The 24330-nt window shown below is 46.7% G+C and overlaps 1 protein-coding gene across 2 annotated transcripts in view; it reads left to right on the top strand.

Annotated features, from left to right (window-relative positions):
- Positions 1–24330, top strand: part of FBLN5 (fibulin 5) — an 81038-nt gene that overhangs the window by 32643 nt on the left and 24065 nt on the right. For both annotated transcript variants that reach the window (XM_017977303.4, XM_017977302.4), the window contains exon 5: positions 21712–21834. In XM_017977303.4, the coding sequence (XP_017832792.2) occupies positions 21712–21834 (123 nt within the window). The remainder of the gene's footprint in view (positions 1–21711; positions 21835–24330) is intronic.

The following is a 24330-nucleotide window of genomic DNA, read 5'->3' as shown; positions in this document are numbered from 1 at the left end:
GCAAGAGCAGTTTCAGCAGAGCCAGGGTCCTTCCCACGAATCCAGAGCCACACACACCAGAAAGCCTGACTGTGCAGAAGCAGCTGGGTTTTGGCAGGCTGATTCTGAAAAGCTTCGAATCACTTAGAAGCACTTTGTTCCCGAATGGTGTGTGGAGGATGAGGAATGTACTGTCAGATGAGGCAGGTCACCCACTGTGTTAAGAGAAGACTCATTTGAGGACTGCCCTTGAAACGGCTTCCCTGACCTCCCACCTTTACCTTAATCTCGATGTGACCCTCCCGACTGGCTCACAGGTGTTTTGGGTGCCTGGATATTGATCTCTTCAGCTCTTGGGTTGGTTGGCAGGGGCTTGAGAGGCATGAGTCCTTGGGTCGATTTGCCCACTCCACTGCACCTTACACACTTTTGTAACGTTCTAGGCGTGCCTCAACGTGGGAAAGGTTAAGAAGGACGACTTTAGACCAGTGTGCTCTGCAGAGATTTCTAGGAACACAGAGCAAATTTCTTGTTTACCTTTTAAAACAAAACACATTCACTCTGGGAACTTGGGTACAACTTTAATTTTTTAATCTGTAAAATGGAGCGATACGTGGGGTTGCCGCTACAATTCCATGCAGTGTTTGCCACGGTGTCTGGAACAGCTTATGTATCTAATACTCTGAAGTTGTTGGTACTACTTGGAATGTTTGATGATGAAGGTATCATTGAAAGCGTTATGCTTCTCTCAATACATTAATTGATGTCTTCACATATATTGAGAAAACCGAGCAAACAGGCCTTTTATTGTGATCCTGATGACGTTAATAGGAAAGCTGCTTTTTGAGAAGCGACTGTTTCAGTTCTGTCTCTTGAGGGCTCCTTACGTTGTAAAACAAAAAGTGATCATTCAACCAATATTTATTGAGTACCTTTGTGCCCAGACAAAATACACCCATCTCACAAATGTACTCGCTTATATAGATACACTTTAAAATGAGTAAACATTGGCTGTTTCGCTTTAAAAACACGCGCACATTCACTTGTTACTCCTGCTGCTCTGGCGTTTGACGAAGTGAATGCCGCGTTAGGACTCGGTGTCTCCAAAAGCCGTAGGGAAATGTGATCAAACTCTGTGTGTTAGTCATCAGGACTTTTTGTCTGCAAGTGACAGAAACCCAGCTCCAAGAAGCTTGAGCAAAACAACAATAAACTACATATACACATAATTTGTTTTTTTCTATTTTTGAGATAGAGTCTAGCTCTGTAACCCAGGCTGGAATGCAGTGGTTCGATCTTGACTCACTGCAACCTCTGCCTCCTGCGTTCAAGCAATTCTCCTGTCTCAGCCTCACAAGTAGCTTGGACTATAGTTGAGTGCCACCATGCCCGGCTAATTCATCTATTTGTAGTAGAGACAGGGTTTCACCACATGGGTCATGCTGGTCTTGAACTCCTGACCTTAGGTGATCCACCTGCCTCAGCCTCCCAAAGTGTTGGTATTACAGGCGTGAGCCAGCCTAATTTGGTTTTTCATAACTAAAAATTTGAGAAGTAGAACTATTTTCAGACATGCCTGAGTCCAAGGGCTTAAGTAGTGTCATGTGGCCTTCGTTTTTTCTCTCTCTCCGATGCCTATCTCTAAAACATTCATTCTCAGGGCAGGAGCTCTCAAGTGGAAGCCGCTGGCAGCTCCAGGCTTATGTCTTACTAGCTTAACAACCCAGAGAGATTGCCTCAATCTCTGGAGCTCTGGCAAAAGGTCATAGTTGGGTTCTAGTAGCCAGCTTGGGTCACAAGCCCATCCCTGAGTCTGTCGCAGTGATTAGCAACCCATGAGCTTTGATTTACCAAACCCGTATCACAAGCCCACCCTTGGAGCCAGCAGTGGGTCCAAAGCTACCTGCAACAAATGGACTGAAAGTGCAGAAAGGCAGTTCCTTAAAGGAAAATTAGGGTGCTGTTACCAGATGAAGGAAGTTTGGATGGTGAGGGGGCAAGCGCTGTACCTGGAATCGTAGCTTCTACGTGGAAACAGAAGAAACAGATGGACCCAGAGTTTGTTCTGAGCCCACAATGACAGACAACAAAGGATACACTGACTCACTGAAGGATGCACTATCTCAGTCGTCACACACCCTACCATGACATCGGGGATGGTCACTAGTGATGAAAGGAGGGGCCTAGAGCTGCCATCTGAGCTGCTCACTTGTCCTCAGGTAGGCAGGTACCCATACCCTCCCCCTCAAAGACAACTATCTCTCTCTTTCATTAAAAGTTATCAGGCTGGGGCCGGGCGCGGTGGCTCACGCCTGTAATCCCAGCACTTTGGGAGGCCGAGGCAGGTGGATCACGAGGTCAAGAGATCGAGACCATCCTGGTCAACATGGTGAAACCCCGTCTCTACTAAAAATACAAAAAATTAGCTGGGCATTGTGGCGCTTGCCTGTAATCCCAGCTACTCAGGAGGCTGAGGCAGGAGAATTGCCTGAAACCAGGAGGTGGAGGTTGAGGTGAGCCGAGATTGCACCATTGCACTCCAGCCTGGGTAACAAGAGCGAAACTCTGTCTCAAAAAAAAAAAAAAAAGTTATCAGGCTGGGCATGGTAGCTCATGCCTATAATCTAGCACTTTAGGAGGCTGAGGTGGGCAGATCACAAGGTCAGGAGTTTGAGACCAGCCTGGCCAACATGGTGAAATCCTGTCTCTGTTAAAAATACAAAAATTAGGTGGGCATGGTGGCACATGTCTGTAGTCCCAGCTACTCAGGAGGCTGGGGCAAAAGAACTGCTTGAACCTGGGAGGCAGAGGTTGCAGTGAGACAAGGTCGTGCCACTGCACTCCAGCCTGACTTAGGCAATAGAGTAAGACTCTGTCTCAAAAAAAAAAAAAGTTATCAGATAATACTATGAATCCTCTTTATAGAACATCTGAAGAAATGCTTATGTGTCACCTGAATTCCTTTTTGTTTGTTTGCTTGGGACAGAATCTCACTCTGTTGCCCAGGCTGGAGTGCAGTGGCATGATCTTCTCTCACTGCAACCTCTGCCTCCCATGTTCAAGAGATTCTCTGCTTCAGCCTCCCAAGTTGCTGGGGTTACAGGTGCCTGCCACCAGGCCTGGCTAATTTTTGTATTTTTTTTTTTTTTGAGATGGGATGTTGGCCAGGCTGGTCTCAAAATCCTGGCCTCAAGTGATCCACCTGCCTCGGCCTCCCAAAATGCTGGGATTACAGGCATGAGCCACCATGCCTGGCTACCAAATTCTTTTAAGCTGCTCTTTCTCATTCTGCCCTTAGGAACAACAAAAAATAAAAGACGAAGAATGGTAGACTATTATTATGTATAACCATCATTATCTTTGGTCATGTTATAGTATGATTTGTTTAAAATACTGCTGGACTTCTTTGGCTAACATTTTGTTTAGGATTTTTGTCATCAATGTCTATAAATTCGAATGACCTGGCACATTTCCTTTTTAACTTACTCTTGCTGGTTTTGGTGCCCACATATAAGTTTGATAGAGTGAGGTATTATTCCTTTCTATTCTCTGGAAAGTTAGAATGATCTGACCTTAGCGATGATTCATGGAAGGTTTATTCGAATTTGCCTGTAAGATCATTGAGATCTAGTATTTTTGTGTGTGTGAGTGGGAAGATTTTTAGCTACTGAACTAATTTCTTAAAGTTAGGGGACTGTTTCCACTTTCTATTTCTCCTTAAATCAGTTTTACAAAGTTACTTTTTTCTAAGAACTTTTCTACTTAATAAGTTTTTAGATTCATTTGCATAAACTTGTTCACACTGTTCTTTGTGTTATCTATTTGATCTTTGCTGACTTTGTAGTCCTGTTGTATTTTCATTCCCAATATTGTTGTCCTAACTTTTTTTTTTTTTTGAGACAGAATCTTGCTCTGTCACCCAGGCTGGAGTGCAGTAGTGGGATTTCGGCTCACTGCAACCTCCACCTTCCGGGTTCAAATGATTCTCCTGCCTCAGCCTCCCAAGTGGCTAGAATTAGAATTAGGTGCCCACCACCACACCCAGCTAACTTTTGTATTTTTAGTAGAGATGGGGTTTTAGCATATTGGCCAGGCTGGTCTTGAACTCCTGGACCTCAGGTGATCCGCCTGCTTCAGCCTCCCAAAGTGCTGGGATTAGAAGCGTGAGTCACCGCACCCAGCCTTGTGCTAATTCTTTAATTAAAAAACAAAACAAATCAAAACAAAATAGATATTGCCAGAGTCATATCAGTTTGCTATTTTCAAAAAGAAATTTTTGGCTTTGTTGCTCTCCCCTATCTCTCTCTTTCCTTTTCGCTTTTTATTTCGTTAATGTCTGTGTGTGTGTTTTTTTTTTAATTTATTATTTTCTTTCTAGGTTTTGGATTTCTTTGTTCCTTTTTACATTTTTTTTTTTTTTCTTTTTCTGAGAGTCTCATTCTGTGTCCCAGGCTGTCGTGCGGTGATGTGATCATGGTTCATTGCAGCTTTGATCTCCTGGGCTCCAGGTAGCGGGGACCACAGGCGTGTGCCACAATGCCCGGCTAATATTTTTATTTTTTGTAGAGACAGGGCCTTGCCATGTTTCTCAGGCTGGTCTCAAACTCCTGAGCTCTAGCCATCTGCCTGCCTTGGCCTCCCAAAATGCTAGGATTACAGACATGAGCTACCGTGCCTGGCCCGTTCTCTAATTTCTAAGCTGGTTGCTTAGCTCATTAACTGTAAGCCTTTCTTCTTTCATTATGTCAGCACTTAAGACTACATATTTCTTGGTATGACCCATACGTTTGGATGTATGGTATTTATTAGTATTTTTTCCCCCAAAGGGCATTTCAGTGCTATTTTTCTTTTTCTTTTTTTTATTGCTATTAAGTTGTAAGAATTTTCTAATTTTTCCCTGTAATCACTTCTTATAGTCCATGATTTATTTAGTGGTGAGTTTCTGAATTTTACACATTTATGGGGATTTAAATTATCTTTTTGTTATTGATTTATAACTTAATTGCATTGTCATCAGGAAATACAGTCTTCTTTATTTATTCACTCTGGTATCCACAATGCCTCGCACAATGCCAAGAATGTAGATACTGTTTAATAAATATTTGCTGATATAATTGAATAACAGATGAGTGAATGTCTATTGACAAAGCATTAGAAAAATTATCTTTTTCTGCTCAAATTGTCCGGTCCTTCCAGCTACTTTACATTTCAAAATAAATCTGCAAATGGGCACTGGAAACATAATGACCCCTCGGAATTATCTTCTATTGTCCTCGTTCCTTTCCTCCTTTGGCCCGGAAACAGACAGTGAGTGGGTGGGTGAGAGGATACTTGTAAAACTGGTAGTGTGAGACCATCAGACCCAGTCTCATACATAATAGATTTAGATAGTGGCTCTCCCTCTTATTTCTTCTATGACCCAGAGAAAGGCATTTCTTCTTTAATGGTAGTAGGCTCTATAAATACATTTTAGGTGGCATTTCCTCCAGTGGAATCTCTTATCTCATTGAATCCTCCAAAATATTCAGGCATAATATTCCCATTTTAAAAATGGGGAAATGGACATAAAGCTGGTTAGTGGAAGGGCTGACTGGATTCCTGATGTGTATTTTTTGTCCTGTACATGAACCATGTCTACCTTATTTTTAACACTTACAACAACAGGGTAGTAACATCTTAGAATTCCCTAAGGGAATACAGGTAGATAAAAACTTGTGATTGAATTATACTTGTAAAAGGGTGTTTGAAGGCAAAGAATGAAAAATATGAATCCATTCTGCACTACTCAGCATGGAGTACATATTAAGTTAATATATATTGGTCAAATGGATGGATGGTTGAGTGAACAGTTATTTTGATGAATACATTTTCTGCTTTTTGGATTAACAACCTCTCTCTTTGGCATATTAAAGAAGAAAAGTGTCTCAGTCTTTTCCTGAGCCCCTAAGAAGTGCCTTTTTTCTTTCTTTCTTTCTTTCTTTCTTTCTTTCTTTCTTTCTTTCTTTCTTTTTTTGAGTCAGGGTCTCACTCTGTCACCTAGGCTGGAGTGCAGTAGTGAAAACATGGCTTACTGCAGCCTCAACTTCCTGGGCTCAAGTGATCCTCCAACCTCAGCCTCCTGAGCAGCTGGGACCACAGGTGTGCACCACCATGTCCAGCTAATTTTTTTTCTCTTTTTTTGAGATGGAGTCTAGCTCTGTCGCTAGACTGGAGTGCAGTGGCACAATCTCAGCTCACTGCAACTTCTGCCTCCCTGGTTCAAGCGATTCTCTTGCCTCAGCCTCCCAAGTAGCTGGGAGTACAGGTGCATGCCACCATGCCAGGTTAATTTTTGTATTTTTAGTAAAGACGGGATTTCACCGTGTTGGCCAGGCTGGTGTCAAACTTCTGACCTCAAGTGATTCACCTGCCTCAGCCTCCCAAAGTGCTGGAATTACAGGCGTGAGCCACTGCACCCTGCCCAGCTAATTTTTCTATTTTTTATAGAGACAGGGTCTCGCTATGTTGTCCAGGCTGTTCTCTTTCCTGGCCTCAAGTGATCCTCCCACCCTAGCCTTCCAAAGTGTTGGGATTACAGGCATGAGTCACCATACCCAGCGCTGAAGTGCCTTTTGAAGATACCTATTAAAAAAAGTCTTGAAAGAAGTCCGGAGGGAAATATTAGAACATCCTAATTTTAGAGGAAATCTCAGGAAATATGGCAGTGTTTATACCTGATAACATTTAGACAGTGCAACAACATTCATAACAATGTTTGTACATTAAACTCATATGCATACAATGTAACAATGGTGTACAGCGTAATAGACACATGACATGAGACCAAATGGAAAACAGAGAGCTTAATTGTGCTCCTAAATAGTTTTTAAAGTGACATCAGATGAGGAGGTCTTCCACTTTGAGGTACTGTCTTAGCAAGTTTTCTTTCTAGTTGCTAATAGGCCTACAAAGCCCTGCCCTCATTTTGTGTGCAGAGCCACAGCGTGGGCATCTCCCAGCCACTTTTTTTTTTTTTTGTCTTTTCCTCTTGCATCCTCTAGAGGGCCTCCTTAGCCCTGCAGAGGTAAGAGGTTTAGGCAGTGAGTAGTGAGGGCAGGGAGCTCAACTGCGCACCTGAGCATTTGGATTCATCAACCTTTTCAGACAGAAGACACCTCAGAGACCTTGTTTTCTCAAACAAGCTGAGAGAGACTTGCTGGAAGGCCACTGTGGAGCTAGTGGAAAGTTCCAGTCTAGAACCTGGCTTTCAGTTCCTTCTTTACCTTTTCTTTTAGGAGGTGGGTCCCCCGCCCTCTCCCTCCCTTCTCTTCCTCTTCTTCCTCCTTGTACTTCTTGAGATGAAGCTATAGCCCTTCTGGACTGAGGGCCACTTCTGTGCCTGGTACTGTGTTAAGAGCTTTAATTACATATGATCCTCACAAAATCCTGTGACTTAAGTACCATCACTAACTCCTTTCACAAACAAGGAAACCAAGGCTTTTAGGGGCGAGCAAGCAAGCAAGCAACCAAAAAACTTGTTCAAAATTACAAAGCTGGCTGGGTGCTGTGGCTCACGCCTGTAAAATCAGCACTTTGGAGGCTGAGGCAGGTGGATCACAGGAGGTCTGAAGTTTGATACCAGCCTTCCCAACATGGTGAAACCCTGTCTCTCCTAAAAGTACAAAAATTAGCTGGGCATGGTGGTGCACACCTGTAATCCCAGCTACTTGGGAAGCTGAGGTGAGAGAATCTCTTGAACCCGGGAGGTGGAGGTTGCAGTGAGCAGAGATTGCGCCGCTGCACTCCAGCCAGCCTGGGTGACAGGGTGAAACTCCGCATCAAAAAGCAAACAAAAAGAAACAATTACAAGGCTAAAAAAAAAAAAGAAAAACACTGAGGGCAGCAGGATTTGAACTATATCTGACCCCAAAGCTGGTGTTCTCACCTGCCTATGTTGGCCTTTGAATCAGTTACCAGAGGCCCGAGATCCTCAGATCATAGTCCAGACCTCGTTGTTCCAGCTTCCGTTCTTCCCTGCCACCCCTTCTGCACCTTCGTCGTCCTCCGCCTCCATCCCTTTCTCCCCGGCACTCTACTCCCATTCCGTGATACTTGAATCTCCATTCGTTTGTGGAGATGGGGCTGCAGAAGAGCTGTGGGCTGTGTGGGTGGAGTGAAGCTTCCCAGGAACGCAGGGTGGCCGCTGGACTCTTCTTCATGGGGTTTTGTTTCAGATCACAGGTTATTTCTTGGAGTAGGAACAGATTATAGAACTTGGAATGCAGACAATGAAGAAATCTGTTTCGATTCACAGATATTCACTTTATTATAGTAAAAATGCATAACAAAATGTATCGCCTTGACCATTTTCAAGTGCACGGTTCAGCGGTGTTAAGTATATTTACATGGTTATACAGCAGAACCTTTTCATCTTCCAAGCAAAAGCTACATGTCTATTAGGCAGCACTCCGTCTTCCCCCTCTAGCCCCTGGTAACCACCATTCTACTTTCTGTTTCTGTGAATTTGACTGCTTTACATACCTCATATAAATGGAATCATATAGTATTTATGTTTTTTATGAGGTGGTTTTTTTCACTTAGCATACTGTCCTCAAGGTTCATTCATATTGTAGCATGTGTTAGAAGAGTTTCCTTCCTTTTTTTTTTTTTTTTTGAGATGGAGTCTTGCTCTGTCACCCAGGCTGGAGTGCAGTGGCACGATCTCAGCTCACTACAATCTCTGCCTCCCAGGTTCAAGTGATTCACCTGCCTCAGTCTCCTGTATAGCTGGGATGACAGGCACACACCACCATGCCTGGCTGATTTTTGTATTTTAGTAGAGACAGGGTTTCACCATGTTGGTCAGGCTGGTCTTGAACTCCTGACCTTGTGATCTGCCTGCCTCAGCCTCCCAAAGTGCTGGGATTACAGGCATGAGCTACTGCACCTGGCCTTAATGCCAATTTTTTGCTGAACTACAAGGGGCTAGGACTAATGTGTAAGGGCATCTCACTGGAGAAAACATTCCCTAAGGCAGAACCAGTACCAGTTCCCACATGTAGGAGAGGATGGCCGTGTTTTTACTCCTTCCTTTCTCTCTATTGTTTCTTCTTCATCCATCTCTTTTCTTTTATTTCCCTGTTGACAATCCTTTCTGCCTCCATTATCCTCCTCATTCTCTTCCTCCAGGCTCCTTTGCTTGGCACATGATGCCTTTATAGATGGGCTCCCATCTCATCCTCCACCCCCAGCCCAGCTCTCACTGTGCACTCTCACGTGTTTTAACTGCTCTAGTTAAGCTCCCCTCAGCTCTCTAACTGTGCGGTGCCTCTCATGTCTCTGGGCCCTTGCACATGCTGTTCCCTACCTTCTTCTTTTGGCAAACTCCTACTCATTTGTATTGGGGTACATGCTAAGCCACTGCAACAAAGAGACCTTCAAAATACTGGTTTAAATAGGAGAGAATTTTATTTCTCACGCTGCAGTTCAGAGGCAGGTAGTTTAGGGCTGGTAGACTCAATGTGTAGTTTTCAGCTCTGGGTCCAAAATGGCTGCTCTGGCTCTTACCATCACATCTGCATCCCAACTAGAAGAGGGAGAGAAGGGACAAGGGGATTATGTACCAATTCTTTTTAAAGGCATGACTCAGACATTGTGCGTATTACATTTACTTATATCCCACTGGCCGGAGCTTAGTCACATAGCCATGCTTTACTATGAGAGAGGCTTAAAAGTGCAATCTTTGGTTGGGAGAACGGATATTGGTGGATGATAGTCTCTGCTGTAGGAACCTTCTAGATCCATCTGGTATCTTCTACTCCAGGAAGGCTGTTCCATCTAGGAATGCCCCCATTCTTCTCTCCAGCAGGACACTCACCATCTTGAGTTGGGATTACCTGGTCTCTTTTCTGGTCTCAACTCGACTGTAAACAAACATGGCCTGTGTGTCATTTATCTTTGAATTCCTAATACTGATACCAGTGTTGCCCCACTGGTATGTTACAGCATAAATGACTCCTGGGCACTGTGCCTTTCCAGTGGGAGGGAAGGTAAGGGTGGTCTGGCAGGTCAACCCGCTGGTTACCCCTCAGGTAGCTCCCTTGTCTCCCTGCCTTCCTCACTGGAGACATGGAGGAATCTGCTGGTGCCCACAGCAGGGTGGCTGGGAAAGGGCTGCCCCACTCCATCAGCCAGGTAAACATGCAATCCTGAAAAGTGTTTAATCTGTCCAAATATTTATTTTAGGTTCATGTCATCGAATCTAACTCTTACCAAGTCCAAAGGGTGATGGGGAGCAGGGCATGGCTATTTCAGCCCTGTACTGTTTGTGGGTGTGGCCCTCACTTCTAGACTCCCAGGGCCTGTGGCCACCCCTAGACTGGGAAGTGGTATGTTTCAGGACTCTTTCTTGCTCCCTCTCCCTCACCCGTAGGATCCCAGCAGGCTTTAGTCTCTTCCTCTCATATCCTGGGCTTCCAGTTCCTCTTGGGCCATAGCCTCCATGCTATTTTCTGCTACAGTAGGGTTGTCAGCGGCTAGAGATGAGGAGTAGGGAGCTTTGGACCTTACTGGGGTGGAAGGGTGGGGAGAGGACAGAGGACTGGCAGAGTGGGTTGGTCTTTGACTAAAAAGTTCAGATTCTTAGTCGGCCATGGTCACACCTGTACTCCCAGCATTTTGGGAGGCAGAGGCGGGCAGATTACCTGAGATTGGGAGTTCGAGACCAGACTGGTCAACATGGCAAAACCCTGTCTCTACTAAAAATACAAAAATTAGCTGGGCGTGGTGGCGCACATCTGTGATCCCATCCATTCGGGAGGCTGAGGGACTAGAATCGCTTGACCCAGGAGGTGGAGGTTGCAGTGAGCCAAGATGGTGCCACTGCACTCCAGCCTGGGTGACACAGAGAGACTGTATCAGGAAAAGAAAATTTAAAAAAAGTTTGTATTCTTAGTCACCTGCTGGCCTGTTTCTTGTAACTTACTGTAAAAGAGCCATCTGGCACTTCTGCACCTTGTCCTAGAAGGCTTGGATTCCAGGAATGTGTGTATGTGAGGGAGCCCTTCCCCGAGGTCATTGTCCAGCATCTAGACTTGCCCTCACCTGTCAGCAGCTTCATGACATGCCCTGTCGTGTGTCCCCAGCCCTCTGCAGCAACCTCGCATGCTTGTGTGAGTGCCATGTCTGTCTTCCTCTCCTGGCTGCAAGCTCTAGGGGGGCAGGTGATAGGAGTTCCATTTTAGACACGAGGAGGCTGCCATGCAGAAGGTAACTGATAGGCACACGGTCACCCTGGTGAGTTGTGATGGGATCAGAAGTGGTGGCCGGGTCTTCTCACCGCAGGTGTGGGAAGGGTGCACATGTGTCTTTCATTATCATGCTCTGAGCGTGACCCAGCTGGGAATGTTTGTTGCTGACGATGGGCTGATAGATCCCAAGGGCTGAATTTGCACACCTGGGTATTCTCACGGCCAGTTTGAAAAATAGATTTCCCAGGTATGCCCTAAGAGGTCCTGATGATGTCAATTTTCAGGCCAGGAAGGTGTACCTTTTCCCTTCTATGATGCTCCTCCCTCCTATGATTGTCGAACGTGTACTGAATGTATCCTCCCAAATCTATGTCGAAAACCATTATCCCCAGTGTGATGTTACTACAAGATGGGGCCTCTGGGAGGGGATTACATTTGGATGAGGTCACAGGGCTGGAGCCCCCACGATGGGACTGGTGCCCTGAGAAGGGGATGAGGAATGCTGAGCCTTCTCTCTGCCCTGTGAGGGCTCTCACCAGTGCCTGACGGTGCCGGTTACCTTATCCTGGGCTTCCAGCCTCCAGAACTGTGGGAAACAAATGCCTCTTGTGTAAGTCACCCAGTCTAAGGTGTCCTTGTCAGAGCAGCCCCCCAGGACTAAGACACTCATGGTATGTTAGAACTTCTGGAACTTGAGGACACTTCCAGGTCCAGTGCCCTGGGCCTCGACGAGGGTGGGACTAGGCCTCCAGGCACTCTGAGCCTGAGCCTCTGGCTTCGTTGGAGTTGAAATTGTCAGCCAATACCCACTGGTCATTCTTCTTCCCCTGGGAGTGAGAGATGGGACACAGGGAGGTAGATGGTGGACTTGTCTCTTCTGATGTGTCTGGTGGCTTAACTGAATTTCCCTCTTGCATTTAGAAGAGTCTTAGAGTCAAGTGTCTTCATTTCTAGTATAATTCACTTCAGTCCTCTCTAGCATGCCAGGCACTGTGCTGGGTGCTTAAGATACGATTGTGAATAAGGCCCCTTTCCTGCTTTCAAGAAGCCCATGGCTAACTATGTTGTATGAAGTGAATGGCTACAAAATGAGACGTGCTTCGCACATGCGTGAGCAGGAAAGTAGGCTTAACATGCAGTGTTGCCAACATGTAAAGCCTATGCCATGAGGGTTCTAAGAAGGAAATGTAAACTTGCCATTTTTGTGTTTGAGGTGGTTCTGGAGGTTTACCACTTAGTGTGCTTCCACCAGGGAGGGATTGGAGCTGCCAGATGAGTGATGAAGTTATTAAAATCATTCAGAGAAAAGACAGTGAGGACCTGTAGTCTTTGGGGTAGGGGATATAAGGAATAAGGGGAATTTGCAGGATTTTCAGGAGAATTGCCCGGCCTTGGCAATCGTATGAGAGTGGGAAGTGACCGTGTGCACATCAGTTACCTTCTGCACGGCAGCCTCCTCATATCTAAAATGGAACTCCTATCACCTGCCCCCCTAGAGCTTGCAGCCAGGAGTGGAAGACAGACATGGCACTCACACAAGCATGCGAGGTTGCTGCAGAGGGCTGGGGACACACGACAGGGCATGTCATGAAGCTGCTGACAGGTGAGGGCAGGTCTAGTTACTGTGGTCTCTAGCCTGGGCCACTGGAAAACAGTGGCACTGAGAGCCGAGACAGAGCACTGGGAATGCAGCGCTGGCGTGGGGAGTAGGTGGGAGGGGGCAAGGAGATCACTGACAGTGATACAGGTCAGGAAGGGTAAGGAATAGGCTCGGGGGCAATGCAAAGGAAGAGCCCTTGGGGAGAGGGGCCGATGCCAGGAGTCAAGATCCACAGCATGTAGAAACTGCGTTCATGAGTACTCAGTTAGAAAGGGATGATGTGGGCTGGGCGTGGTGGTTCATGCCTGTAATCCCAGCACTTTGGGAGGCCGAGGCAGGCAGATCATCTGAGGTCGGGAGTTCAAGATCAGCCTGACCAACAAGTAGAAACCCTGTCTATACTGAAAATACAAAGTTAGCCAGGCATGGTGGCATATGCCTGTAATCCCAGCTACTCAGGATGCTGAGGCAGGAGAATTGCTTGGGAGGCGGAGGTTGTGGTGAGCTGAGATTGCGCCGTGGCACTCCAGCCTGGGCTATAAGAGTGAAACTCCATCCCCCCAAAAAAAGAAAGAAAGGGATGCTCTGTGTTGGAAGAAGTATGTTGTCCTTTCTCCTCATTGGGTCTTTTGTACTTTCTGTCATCCCTTTATGGGTAGCATTTCTAAGAACTTAGGTAAGATTCAGGGAATCGATTCATAGGGAATCAAAACCCCACTAGAGGCCTAAAGGGAGGAGAACCTTCTGGAAGCACACAACGCCCTGCTCAAGGCACTGCAGCAGTAGGCACCTGCAGGGTGGAGCTAAAGAAAGGCTTTGTCCGCACACCAGAAAAGCACTGTTTTGGCTAGACTGTGCTGGAGACTCTAGTAAGACTCCAAAAATAACACTGTTATAACCAGCAGGCTTTATCTTAGAAAAGAATTCAGTTAAGAATCACTGCTTGATTTTTTTCCCTTTTTTAAAAATAATTTCAACTTTTATTTTCGATATGGGGGTACATGTGCAGGTTTGTTGCCTGGGTATTTTGTGTGATGCTGAGGACGTGATGGATCCCGCCACCCAGGTACTGAGCATAGTTCCCATGATTAGTTTTCCAACACTTGCCTCCCTCCCTTCCTCCTCTAGTAGCCCCAGTGTCTGTTGTAGCCATCTTCGTGTCTGTGATACCCATGGCTCAGCTCCTGCTTACAAGTGAACGTGCCGCTTGGTTTTTGAAAACTTAAATTTCATTTTAGATCTCTTAAATATTGCAATTACTTTTGCACCAACCTAACAGTTTCTGAAACTCTGAGCAGGGTGCATGGATACAGAACCAAATACCACTTGGAACAGTCTAGCACCTTGTTACTCAAAGTGTGGTCCCTGAGCCAGCAGCATTGACCTCACGTGGGAGCTCGTTAGGAATGTGGAATCCAGTGAATTAGAATCTGCATTTTAACAAGATCCCTGATGAGTCATACGCATATTAAAGTCTGAGAAGTATTGGTTTGGCACAGTGAGTTTTAGATACAGTTCTGCATTGGATTCATTTAGGTAAGTTTAAAATAACACAGCTTTCCAAGCCTCGGCCCCAGAAATGCTGATTTAGTCAGACAATTCCCTTGGGTACCCAGGTTTGGAAACGACTGGCTTCTAAAGATTCCCAAATCTCTGTTGATGCCCGAACGGCAAAAATTTTAGCAAATGGAAATCTAGTTTGAATTCCACCTCTGTTTGCTTTACATTCACAATAATGGCCAAAGCCTCGTGGCTTTTTGAAAACAACAATGACAAACACACACACACACAAACAAAAAACCAACCAACCCATGTCTAGGTTGACAATTAGACATGACGTGTCCCCTTCCTCTCAGGACATCTTGATGCATGATGCTCAAGGGGACATGTGCTTCCCCTGCCCCCATGGCAGTGACCATTCAGACACTGGCAAAAGTTGAATGGGCTTGGCCAATTCACTGCCCAGTTTGAAAGCAACTAAAGTCAGCGGATGTTTACCAAGCTGATGCTCTGGGGATGAAAGTCATTACCCAAGAAACAAACAATGTGATCTCCATTAGTTGTACAGTTTGTCTCTGTAGAAGGTCATAGCAAGAAGGGGCCTTTCAGAACTCTCCTCCATCTCTCACTTTAGGGGTAGAGGAAGAGAATCCACGGAGACGCTGGGACCTGGATTCCAGCTGGTTTCATTCAAGAGGGAAGGATATTTTGTTGTTTGGAAAATGGACTGCATATTTGTTGCCTAATCAGAGGCGCAAAATGAACAAACTTTGTATTCCATGCTTAATCTCAAGTGTTGGGGAAAGTGCTGTAAACACAAAAAGATCTGGCTCCTGTGATTGGCCAGGACCGTAAGACACATGGAGCGCAGATGTCCTAGGAATTCGACAGCGAGTTCTCCAACACTGAGATCTTTAATTAAACAGGTGTTTGGGAAGTAGGTCCTGTGTAGCTTCCAGCCTTGGCTGGGCTCGTCTTGCTGAAAAATGGCACCGGCCCAGCCCAGCAGCAGGCCTGAAACTGGCTTCGCTTGGAGGCGTAGGAATGTGCCATTGTTATTTTCTTCTTTCTTATCAAGCCCCATTAGCTTGAGTGAGGAAGGAACAAAAATGGGCTGGGAAAACATGTTATTTCACTGGGTAAAAATTTACTACCAAGGAAATGATTTTTGCTATGCCCAAGAAAGGGAGAATGGAGGCCTTGGAAAGGTGTGTCTTCCAAGGGTTCTTGGACAGCTTCTCCCAGTGTCACCCAGTGAGAATGTTTCCCTTTGGCTGATGGCTATTCTCACACAAGAATAGAGACATTTGGCCAAGGTTGTGTTCGCAGGCTCACAAAGTCAGACTTTCCCTGTTCGCAGGATTGGAGCAAAGAAGGTACGGGAAGAGGCAAGAATCAGATTGTGGAAAGGTTGATGCTACCTGGCCACAAGACACACGTGCCTTAATGCTTTCGGATGCCTACAATTATGGAATCATAGATGGGCCCAGAGATGCCTGTATGCAGAGGTGAAACAGAGACGCCATGAAGGAATGTACCCTGGCTTTCCTTACCTCTTGTCCAGATCTCCTGCCGTGTGTCTGGGGTTCAAGTGGGAGAAGTCCCTGGCTTTGGCTGTGGTTGAATCAGAACTAACCATGCTTATAGCCCATGAGACCCCTGTGCTGTCATCCTGGTGTCTTCAGTGAATTCCAGAACAGCATCTGCAGGAGGCAGAAACCAAGCTTCTTCGATCTTCTACGGCTGTTAGGAACAGCACAGTGCCAGGCAGTCAGGCTGGGACCTGTGCTCCTGTTAATTTATGAATGCTCACCTCTACCCACGAGGCGGCTACATTAGCCCTGTTGCAGAGCGCCCAAGGATCCCAGAGGCTAAGGAACTTGCCCTGCCTTATTGAGTTATCCAATGTGGGAGCCTGGATTCCCACCCAGCCCTGTGTGTTCCCAAAATTCTTATTCTTTTACCTGCTAGCCTTTTCTGGGGAGTTCTCAGCCCTTTAGTGTGTTTCTCTTTTAAATTTTGATGCGGGGAGAATGACCTAGGGAATGTTCTCCCAGTGGGCGTGGGGAAATTGTTATTGTTTTGTTTTGTTTTTACCTTTTTTGAAGGATATTTTATTTCTGCTAGAATTTGTGTTATGAAAACAAGGTATTTTCTCTTCAACTTTCAGGAATAAATGCTGGAATGTAAATGCATGTATATAATATGTGCATTCAATTTATATTTGAACATATAATATGTATATTTAATGTGGTATATTAAGTCTATTATAACTACCTATAGAGATTTTATTTAATAATCTGTGAGTTAATACTAAGATCATACTTGGAAACATTAGTTTTATATGGAGACAGAAAAGCGGGTTGTGTGATGTTTTCTGAGAACCAGCCTACTCCCAAGGGGAGGACATAAAATTGGCCTAAACCAACCGTGTAATCCCCACGAAGCTCTCTGAGAACTCCATACAGTGAAGGAGAGGAGTGTCAGTCACCACTGGCTTCCTCTGCAGAGTCCTGCTCCAAGGGCTAGAACGGTCAGCAGATGTGTGGGCTGTGGCCCCTTCCTATGCTGCCCCTTGGGTCAGAATGGAAGGTCTGTTCACTTTGTTGTCCCCAAGATTGTTGGACAGTTGTATTTTGATGTGTCAAGGCAAGGTCCTTCATCTGGCGCCTCTGTAACATCTTGACTGTACTTGAATAACATTCTTTTACTCCCTTAAAACACTCCAGCCTGAGGGACATCTGTTTATTCCCACTGTCTTAGCATACCTGCCCATGTGAAGTTCACTGTCTGGCTGGGGAATGTGAGACAGAGCTCAGGGAACGAAATCCTAAAAGAGCTTCCCAAATAAATGGGCCACTGTCCTGGGGCCTGAAAGCCCTTTCTGTCTATATCCTTCTTGGAAGGGATCAAGGAGGTGATATTGATGGGTTTTGATGACTTTCCTAAGTGAGCAGTTGTTTCAGACTGAGCAGGCCACTCTGGACTTCTGAAGGGAGAGGTACCAGTCAGTGCAGGTGAAACTGCAAGGTGAGCAGAGCTGTACTGTTTGATGCTGATGACGCCTTCTTCCTGGGCCTTTCCAGGTTCTGGAAGAGTTGATGAGTGCTTTCCTCCAGTTGCCAGGGTGCTGGTCACCTGGGTAGCAGATAGACATTGCCCCACCTGGGGAGAGCCGAGCAATGGTTGCTGTGGCAGAATCCTCCAAGTGCCCAGGCAGCTGACTGGGGTGACAGCACCCAGGAGGGAGCAGGGAGCCAGCAGAGGGACTCTCAGTAAAGTCTACTTCTGGGTACCTTACAGCAGGAGGGAATATGCTGGATACCAGCTCTCCCAAAGGATGTAGAGGCTGGGGAGGGACACACACACACATGCACACATGGTCATTGTAGAGCATAAAGAATGAATGAGGCTGGGGGTGGTGGCTCATGCCTGTAATCCCAGCACTTTGGAAGACCAAGTCGGGTGGATCATGAGGTCAGGAGTTCGAGACCAGCCTGGCCAACATGGTGAAACCCTGTCTCTACTAAAAATACAAAAATTAGCTGGGTGTGGTGGCAGGTGCCTGTAATCCCAGCTATTCAGGAGGCTGAGGCAGAAGAATTGTTTGAACCTGGGAGGTGGAGGTTGCAGTGAGCCGATATTGTGCCATTGCACTCCAGCCTGGGTGACAGGGTAAAACTCTATTTCAAAAAAAAAAAAAAAAAAAGCATGAATGAGTGAGCAAGTGAATGAATACATAAAGGATTGAATGAACCCAACATTCTTTTCTCTTAGACTTCCTGACTATTGCACAGGAAGGGAAATAGCAGGCCCTGTTTGCACACAAGAATACTGACACTTGCTCAGGTTGTCATAGCTTGTACTTTTCCACTGATGCAGAAAGGGAGACCCTGCCAGAGAATGTCCTCGGAGTGATTCAATGTATTTTTTTCTTCTGTGATTTAAGTCAAATGTATTTAATATAAGAAGTTCCGCTGTGAGCTGGAATGTGTGATGAGTCTTTCAGACCCCTCCCCCCACCCGCCCGCCGAGGAAGCCCACCATGTGAACACTCCAGTTTTAGCTCTGTCAGGTGTGTAAGCTGAGAGTGGTTTGGACTGTGGTGGCTGTTTTTAAAGTACACACACCCAAATGGGCTTATCAGCTAGTTGGCTGGGAAAAACCTTCCTGGGGGCTGCAAGGCATTGATGTTTGCTGTGTTCATTCATTCAATAGTTACTGAACATTTACCATGGACACAGCATTACACCAAGTGTGTTTTGAGAATATAAAGATGAGAGACTCCCCCGCCAGAAAACGTCAGGGACTTACTGACTTCTCAAAATATAGTTTATATTGACAATTCATTAAACAAGTTAGTGGAAGTTAAAATTTTAATTTAAAAATCTATATCAACAAAAGTGGGGTGTAACTGAGTTTATTCTTTTTTTTTTTTTTTTTTGAGATAGGGTGTTGCTCTGTCGCCCCAGCTGGAGGTCAGTGGTGCAGTCTTGGCTCACTGCAGGGTACAAGTTCCTGGGCTCAGGTGATCCTCCCACCTCATCTTCCTGGGTAGCTGGGACTACAGGTGTACACTACCACACCTGACTAACTTTTCATGTTTTTAGCAGAAACAGGGTTTCACCATGTTTCCCAGGCTGGTCTCAAACTCCTAGACTCAAGCAATCCAACCACCTTAGCCTCCCCAAGTGCTGGGATTACAGGCATGAGGCACTGCGCCTGGCTGAGTTAATTCTTTAGCTCGGTAAAAGTGCTGGAATTTTTAAAAGAGTGAACTTCAAAGATTTTGATTCTCGGCCTGATTAGTCTGCGCACATGCCCAAGATGGGGTCCTTTATGCCCTCTGAGTCCAGCCTGGCCTACTTGCCTGTGTCTGGTTTTGCTCTGTAGGACCTGGCAGGCACACTGTGTGGGACGCAAATTACATAAGCACAGAGGCTTGGGAACTTGCTGCCACCGAGCCTCTCTAGTGATTCTTCTCCCGTATGGGTCCCTCTCACCCTTCATTCCCCTCAAGGCAGGAAAAAGAACAGAAATTCCTAAGGCAGTGTTGTTCCCAGGACACAATTGCCATCCATCACTCCCTGCTGGGAAAATGTAAATATGAACCAGCAGATAGTGGCACTATTTATTGTCATAGGCCTCAGTGTGGATTTGAGCAGGAGTGGCTTCTGGCCAAGCATTATTCACCAGCTCCCCTGGGAGGATATGCTGGGTGGGCAGAGCTGGATGGAAGGGAGGCAAAGGGGAGGCTGGAGTCCTTGCAACTGAGAACAGAGCTGGGTCTTTGCCACTGAGGCTGCATGTGCTCAGCCTCAGGGTAGAGTGGAGGCTGCCGCCATCTTGGCATCAGGTTCTTGGAGGTTGTTTAGGGGAGGCAGAGCCAGTTCCACGGATGCCCGGACAGCTGTCATTTTGGGATAGGGTGGGGACTGATCAGGGTTGTTTGTGTTGGGCTGTTGCAGGTGGATGGTGGATTTTGGGCCCTATCACCTGAATCCAAGGGACCATTGCTCATCCAGTTGAATATTTTACTCAAGCACACAAAGCCCCATGCTGCACGAGGTCCTTTTCCTCAAGGAGCTTACACTTTGGGTCTTAGATACCACCGTCCCCACCATACGTATTCAAAGAAGCCATGTGAATGGATGATGATCACGTCTGCAATCTGCAGTGTCAGGCGGCTGACAGCATGGGAGTGGGGTCAGTCAAAAGCAGCAAAAGCTCGGCACTCCCTCCTCAGTCCGAGCTGCCAGCCCTGCCTGAATCTGCTTGTTCCTGGGTGGTGCCACCTCTGTTGAGACCTGCACAGAGTGGAGCCAGGCAGACAGGGAGGCCTGGACTCAGCTCTTGGCTTGATGATTATTAGCTCTTTCCACTCAGTTTTTCCATCTGTAAAATGGGGATTTTGAGCCCACCTCCCAGGGTGATGGGAGAGTAAATTCAGGAACAAGGAAAGTGTCAGGTGCATAACACAGGCTCAGTGAATTGCAGCTCTTCATATTATTTCTGACTGCACGATGGTCCATTCGGTGAAGGTGGAGAAAAGGTGCAGATGAGCAAACCCTGATGCGGGAATGAAGCGAGGAGGGAAGGTGCCCCACCATGGGGCAGGTGAAGGCAGGACTGACAGGGAGGAAAAGTGCTGGGGTCCTCTGGGCCAGGCAGATCCAGGACGCATGGTGGACCATTGTGGAGTGTTGAGTGAAACGTCTCTTCCTTTAGGTCAAAGTGAGAGTGTGTCATCAGGAGGTCCATTTCAGGATCCTGGGTGCTCTCCCCTAAAGTGGGGTACAGGGAAGAAAGGGGAGGAGGATGTTTCAGTTTCAACAAACAGTTTTGAGCACTGACTGTAAAGTGTCCACCCCAGATGCCTTGGGAATGGCCGTGAATATGGCTCGATATCTGTGCTCTGAAGCTCTATATTAAGGAGAAGGGAGTGACGTGGATACAAGTATCTTCCTGCCACCAGACAGATGGTAGTGGGCTCTGGAGCAGCATAGAGAGCTGTAATGTGAGCGGAGGACAGACAGAGATTAGCCCCGGGAACTCTGGGGTGGACGGAAGACTGGAGAACTTCAGACCGAAAGATTTTCATGGTTGAATATGATTAAGCAACTAGACTCCCAGCATCTGTTGGTAGGGAACTTTTTATTTTGAGACAGGATCTCACTCTGTCTCCCAGGTTGGAGTGCAGTGGTGTGATCTCGGCTCACTGCAACCTCCATCTCCTGGGCTGAAGTCCCAGCTCAGTCTTCCAAGTAGCTGGGACTACAGGCACTTGCCACCAGGCCCAGCTAACTTTTTGTATTTTTCGTAAAGATGGGGTTTCACCATGTTGCCTGGGCTTGTCTCAAATTCCTGAGCTCAGGTGATCCACCTGCCTCGGCCTCCCAAAGTGCTGGGATCACAGGCGGGAGCCACCGCCACTGGTTGGGGACACTTCTTTTACTTTAGTTTTTGTTTTGTTCTCTGGTGTTTATCATAGTTCTGTGCACACCGTAGGTACACAGCAGACCCCTGTTTAACATACGAATGAATAAGCTTAATACAAAATACCTTTCTAAATCAAGTAATGGTTATTGTTCAAGGTGATGTACCTTCAGAGAGTAATGGCATAGGATGGCAGGAGGGTGCCTAAGGATATGTGCTCCCTTCTTGGCCATTTCTCCTTGTGGATTTCCCTTTATGGAGCTAGTCTGGTGAGTAGACTAGCTCAGCCATCCCTCCATTACAGGTCAGTGTCTCCTAGAGGTGCCCATTAGGGAGGCGCAGCCACCTCCTTGGGTGTAACCTAGTGACATTATCAACTGCCTCCCAGCCAAGACAAGCAAGCCACTGGCACCCCTGGTGGCTCCCCTGGATGTGGGTGACATTCTTTGGAATATGTCTGTGTTACAGATGTGGACGAGTGCGCAACAGATTCCCACCAGTGCAACCCTACCCAGATCTGCATCAACACTGAAGGCGGGTACACCTGCTCCTGCACCGATGGATACTGGCTACTGGAAGGCCAGTGCTTAGGTAACAGCTCTCTGGGGGTCACAGGGACTCTTGGAAGTTAAGGGCTGCCAGGGGCATTGTGAGGTGTGGGCACAGCTGGCTGCCTAAGGGTAGTAAGCTTTTCTTTGCCAAGGGGGGTGTGGGGGGGTGGAAGGCTATTGAGCTCACATGTGCAGCCACCCTTGAAAACCAACTGCCATCATCCCCATCTTGTCGTCATTATAGTTTTTGAATGTATTTAATTTTGAGACATAGTTTCACTCTCTCACCCAGGCTGGAGTGCAGTGGTGCAATTTCGGCTCACGGCAACCTCTGCCTCCCAAGTTCAAGCGATTCTCTTGCCTCAGCCTCCTGAGTAGCTGGGATTATAGGCATGCACCACCATGCCAGGATAATTTTTGTATTTTTTGTACAAACGGTGTTTCACCACGTTGGCCAGGCTGGTCTTGAACTCCTGGGCTCAAGTCATCCGCCCGCCTCAGCCTCCCAAACTGCTGAGATTACAGGCGTGAGCCACAGTGCCTGGCCTCAAATGTATTTTTTAAGAGCTACAGTTTTGGATGTATTTTTTACGTTTGATTTTACCTAGACTTTTTTCCTGTTTTCACAAAGTTTATATCCAGGCCAGGAAGTGACAAAGGTGAGGATTATTTTGCTTTAGTTAGAAATAATGCTAAGAGAAGGGAACACTTTTGCTTAGTCACAGAAATGTGCGAAGTCTTGAATGTGGATCAGTAGATTCTGATCTTACATCAGTTCCTTCCAACACCCTGTCTTTGACCTGCCCGGCGACCACCACACCCACCCCACCAGCTCTGGCCTTCCCTTTCACTCCTAAGGAGTCAGTCCTCACCAATTGAGAACCGCCTTTGCAGTTGGCATCTGCTATCTGATCTTTCCGTTTATTTTTACTGGAAGGTTGTTTTCCTTTCTTCCCCTCTAGTTTTGGGTTTAGCCAAGTGAATGAATTTATAGCAAACTCTAGCTGTCACTTCAATTTCTAATTCTAGGGTGTGATTTCTATGCTGTGTTTTCTAGAAAAGGCCCTGCCAGTTTAAATTCTCTAAGACACCATTCTGTTGCCTGAAAGTCAGTCCTGGAGGGACTGAGAAACGGATCTGAACAAAATCATGGAAACAGAGAAAAGCTACCTCTTTCCAAGTTTCTCTTGCTTGAGGCTGAGTGGGTCTGCCTGAAGCCCTGTCCGAAGCATCCTTGAGGCGTGGATTGGCTTGCTTCTCCTTTCCAGGCTTGCACATGGGCGTTTGTGACTATGATTGTCGCTGTGCATTCAAACTAACCTCTGCTCTAATGGAAAATTTGATGCTACTTGTTTGAACATAAGCAGATCAGTGAGAGAGAGTTATTTGTACAGGAACTTAATATGTCAAATTTCAGATCTGGAAAGGATGTTGGATATTATGTCATCCAACTTTTATAGCATCGGGGACTGAGACTCAAAGAGAAGGAACACTATAGACAAAGTGAGTTGTTTCTAACGTCTGAGTCTCCTGCAACTCAGTCTAGTTTTTTTTCCACCGCAAGGGGCATCCGAGTGGTAGGGAAGACCAAGATGTACCAGCCCTGTTCCAGAGACCTTAGAGCCAGGAAACCCTCGGATGTGAGGGGTGCTGGCAACTCGGACATTCCTCTACCTGGGAGGGTTGTTCTCTTCCTGGGAGCATGGAGCTTTGGAGGGATGCTCATGGAAGCCTAGCATGGTACCATGTGGCCCAGCCACTCACATTCACATCTGAAAGGAAGACCTCTCCTAATAATGGCAGAATTCCTGCCCTCCCCTGGCTAAACTCACCTTTCCCTTTCAAAGTGCAAGTTCCATAGCCACATACTGTCTGTTCTGTGTACTAGTGGAGATGTTACTTTTGCAGAAAAATGAGGGGTGGGGGCTGCCTTTTCTCCAAGGTACCCCTAGCGAAAGGTACCCTCTCCAGCCCCTGCTGCCTGCCTGGTGTTGGTGATGTGCCCAATTGCATTCTGGGAAGAAGTCAGGGCCAGCCACTATACAGCCAATGGTCCTTCTTTGCAAGGGCTGCCCTGCACTCAGGGGCAGTGCGATGGGCCAGGTTAGAAGTAGCTGGGACTTAGAGACAAAATAGAATCACAGGACAGGGCACGGAATCTGAGAAGGGCTGAACAATAGGTAAGGGATCGAGATGGGTCCAGGAGGTGGAGTCCTTTCTGGAAGTAGGTAGAAACCAGATGCAAGGACTGAGACTCTAAGCTGGCTTCCAGAATCCTGGATGGTCCCTGGTTCCAAAGGAACAGGGGGATCAGGGAGGGAACCTGGTTAGATTGGGGGGGGCGTGGGAATAAGGACCAGCTCCAGCTACAGTCGGATCAACTGGTCACAGCAGGAGCCTGTACTGATGCCATCTCAGACTCTGCCAGGAGGCTGGTGATTTCATTCACTATCCTTACCCCACAGGAATGAACTCTCCAGCCCATCATCACGTCAGCTTGGGGTGTTGAGAAGTGCTTTCCCAATGACATCAGGTT

This window comes from Callithrix jacchus, chromosome 8 (genome assembly GCF_049354715.1).
Source record: "Callithrix jacchus isolate 240 chromosome 8, calJac240_pri, whole genome shotgun sequence".
Classification (NCBI taxonomy): Eukaryota; Metazoa; Chordata; class Mammalia; order Primates; family Cebidae; genus Callithrix; species Callithrix jacchus.
The sequence above is the reverse complement of the archived record's forward strand: the minus strand, read 5'-3'. Positions and strand labels throughout refer to the sequence as shown.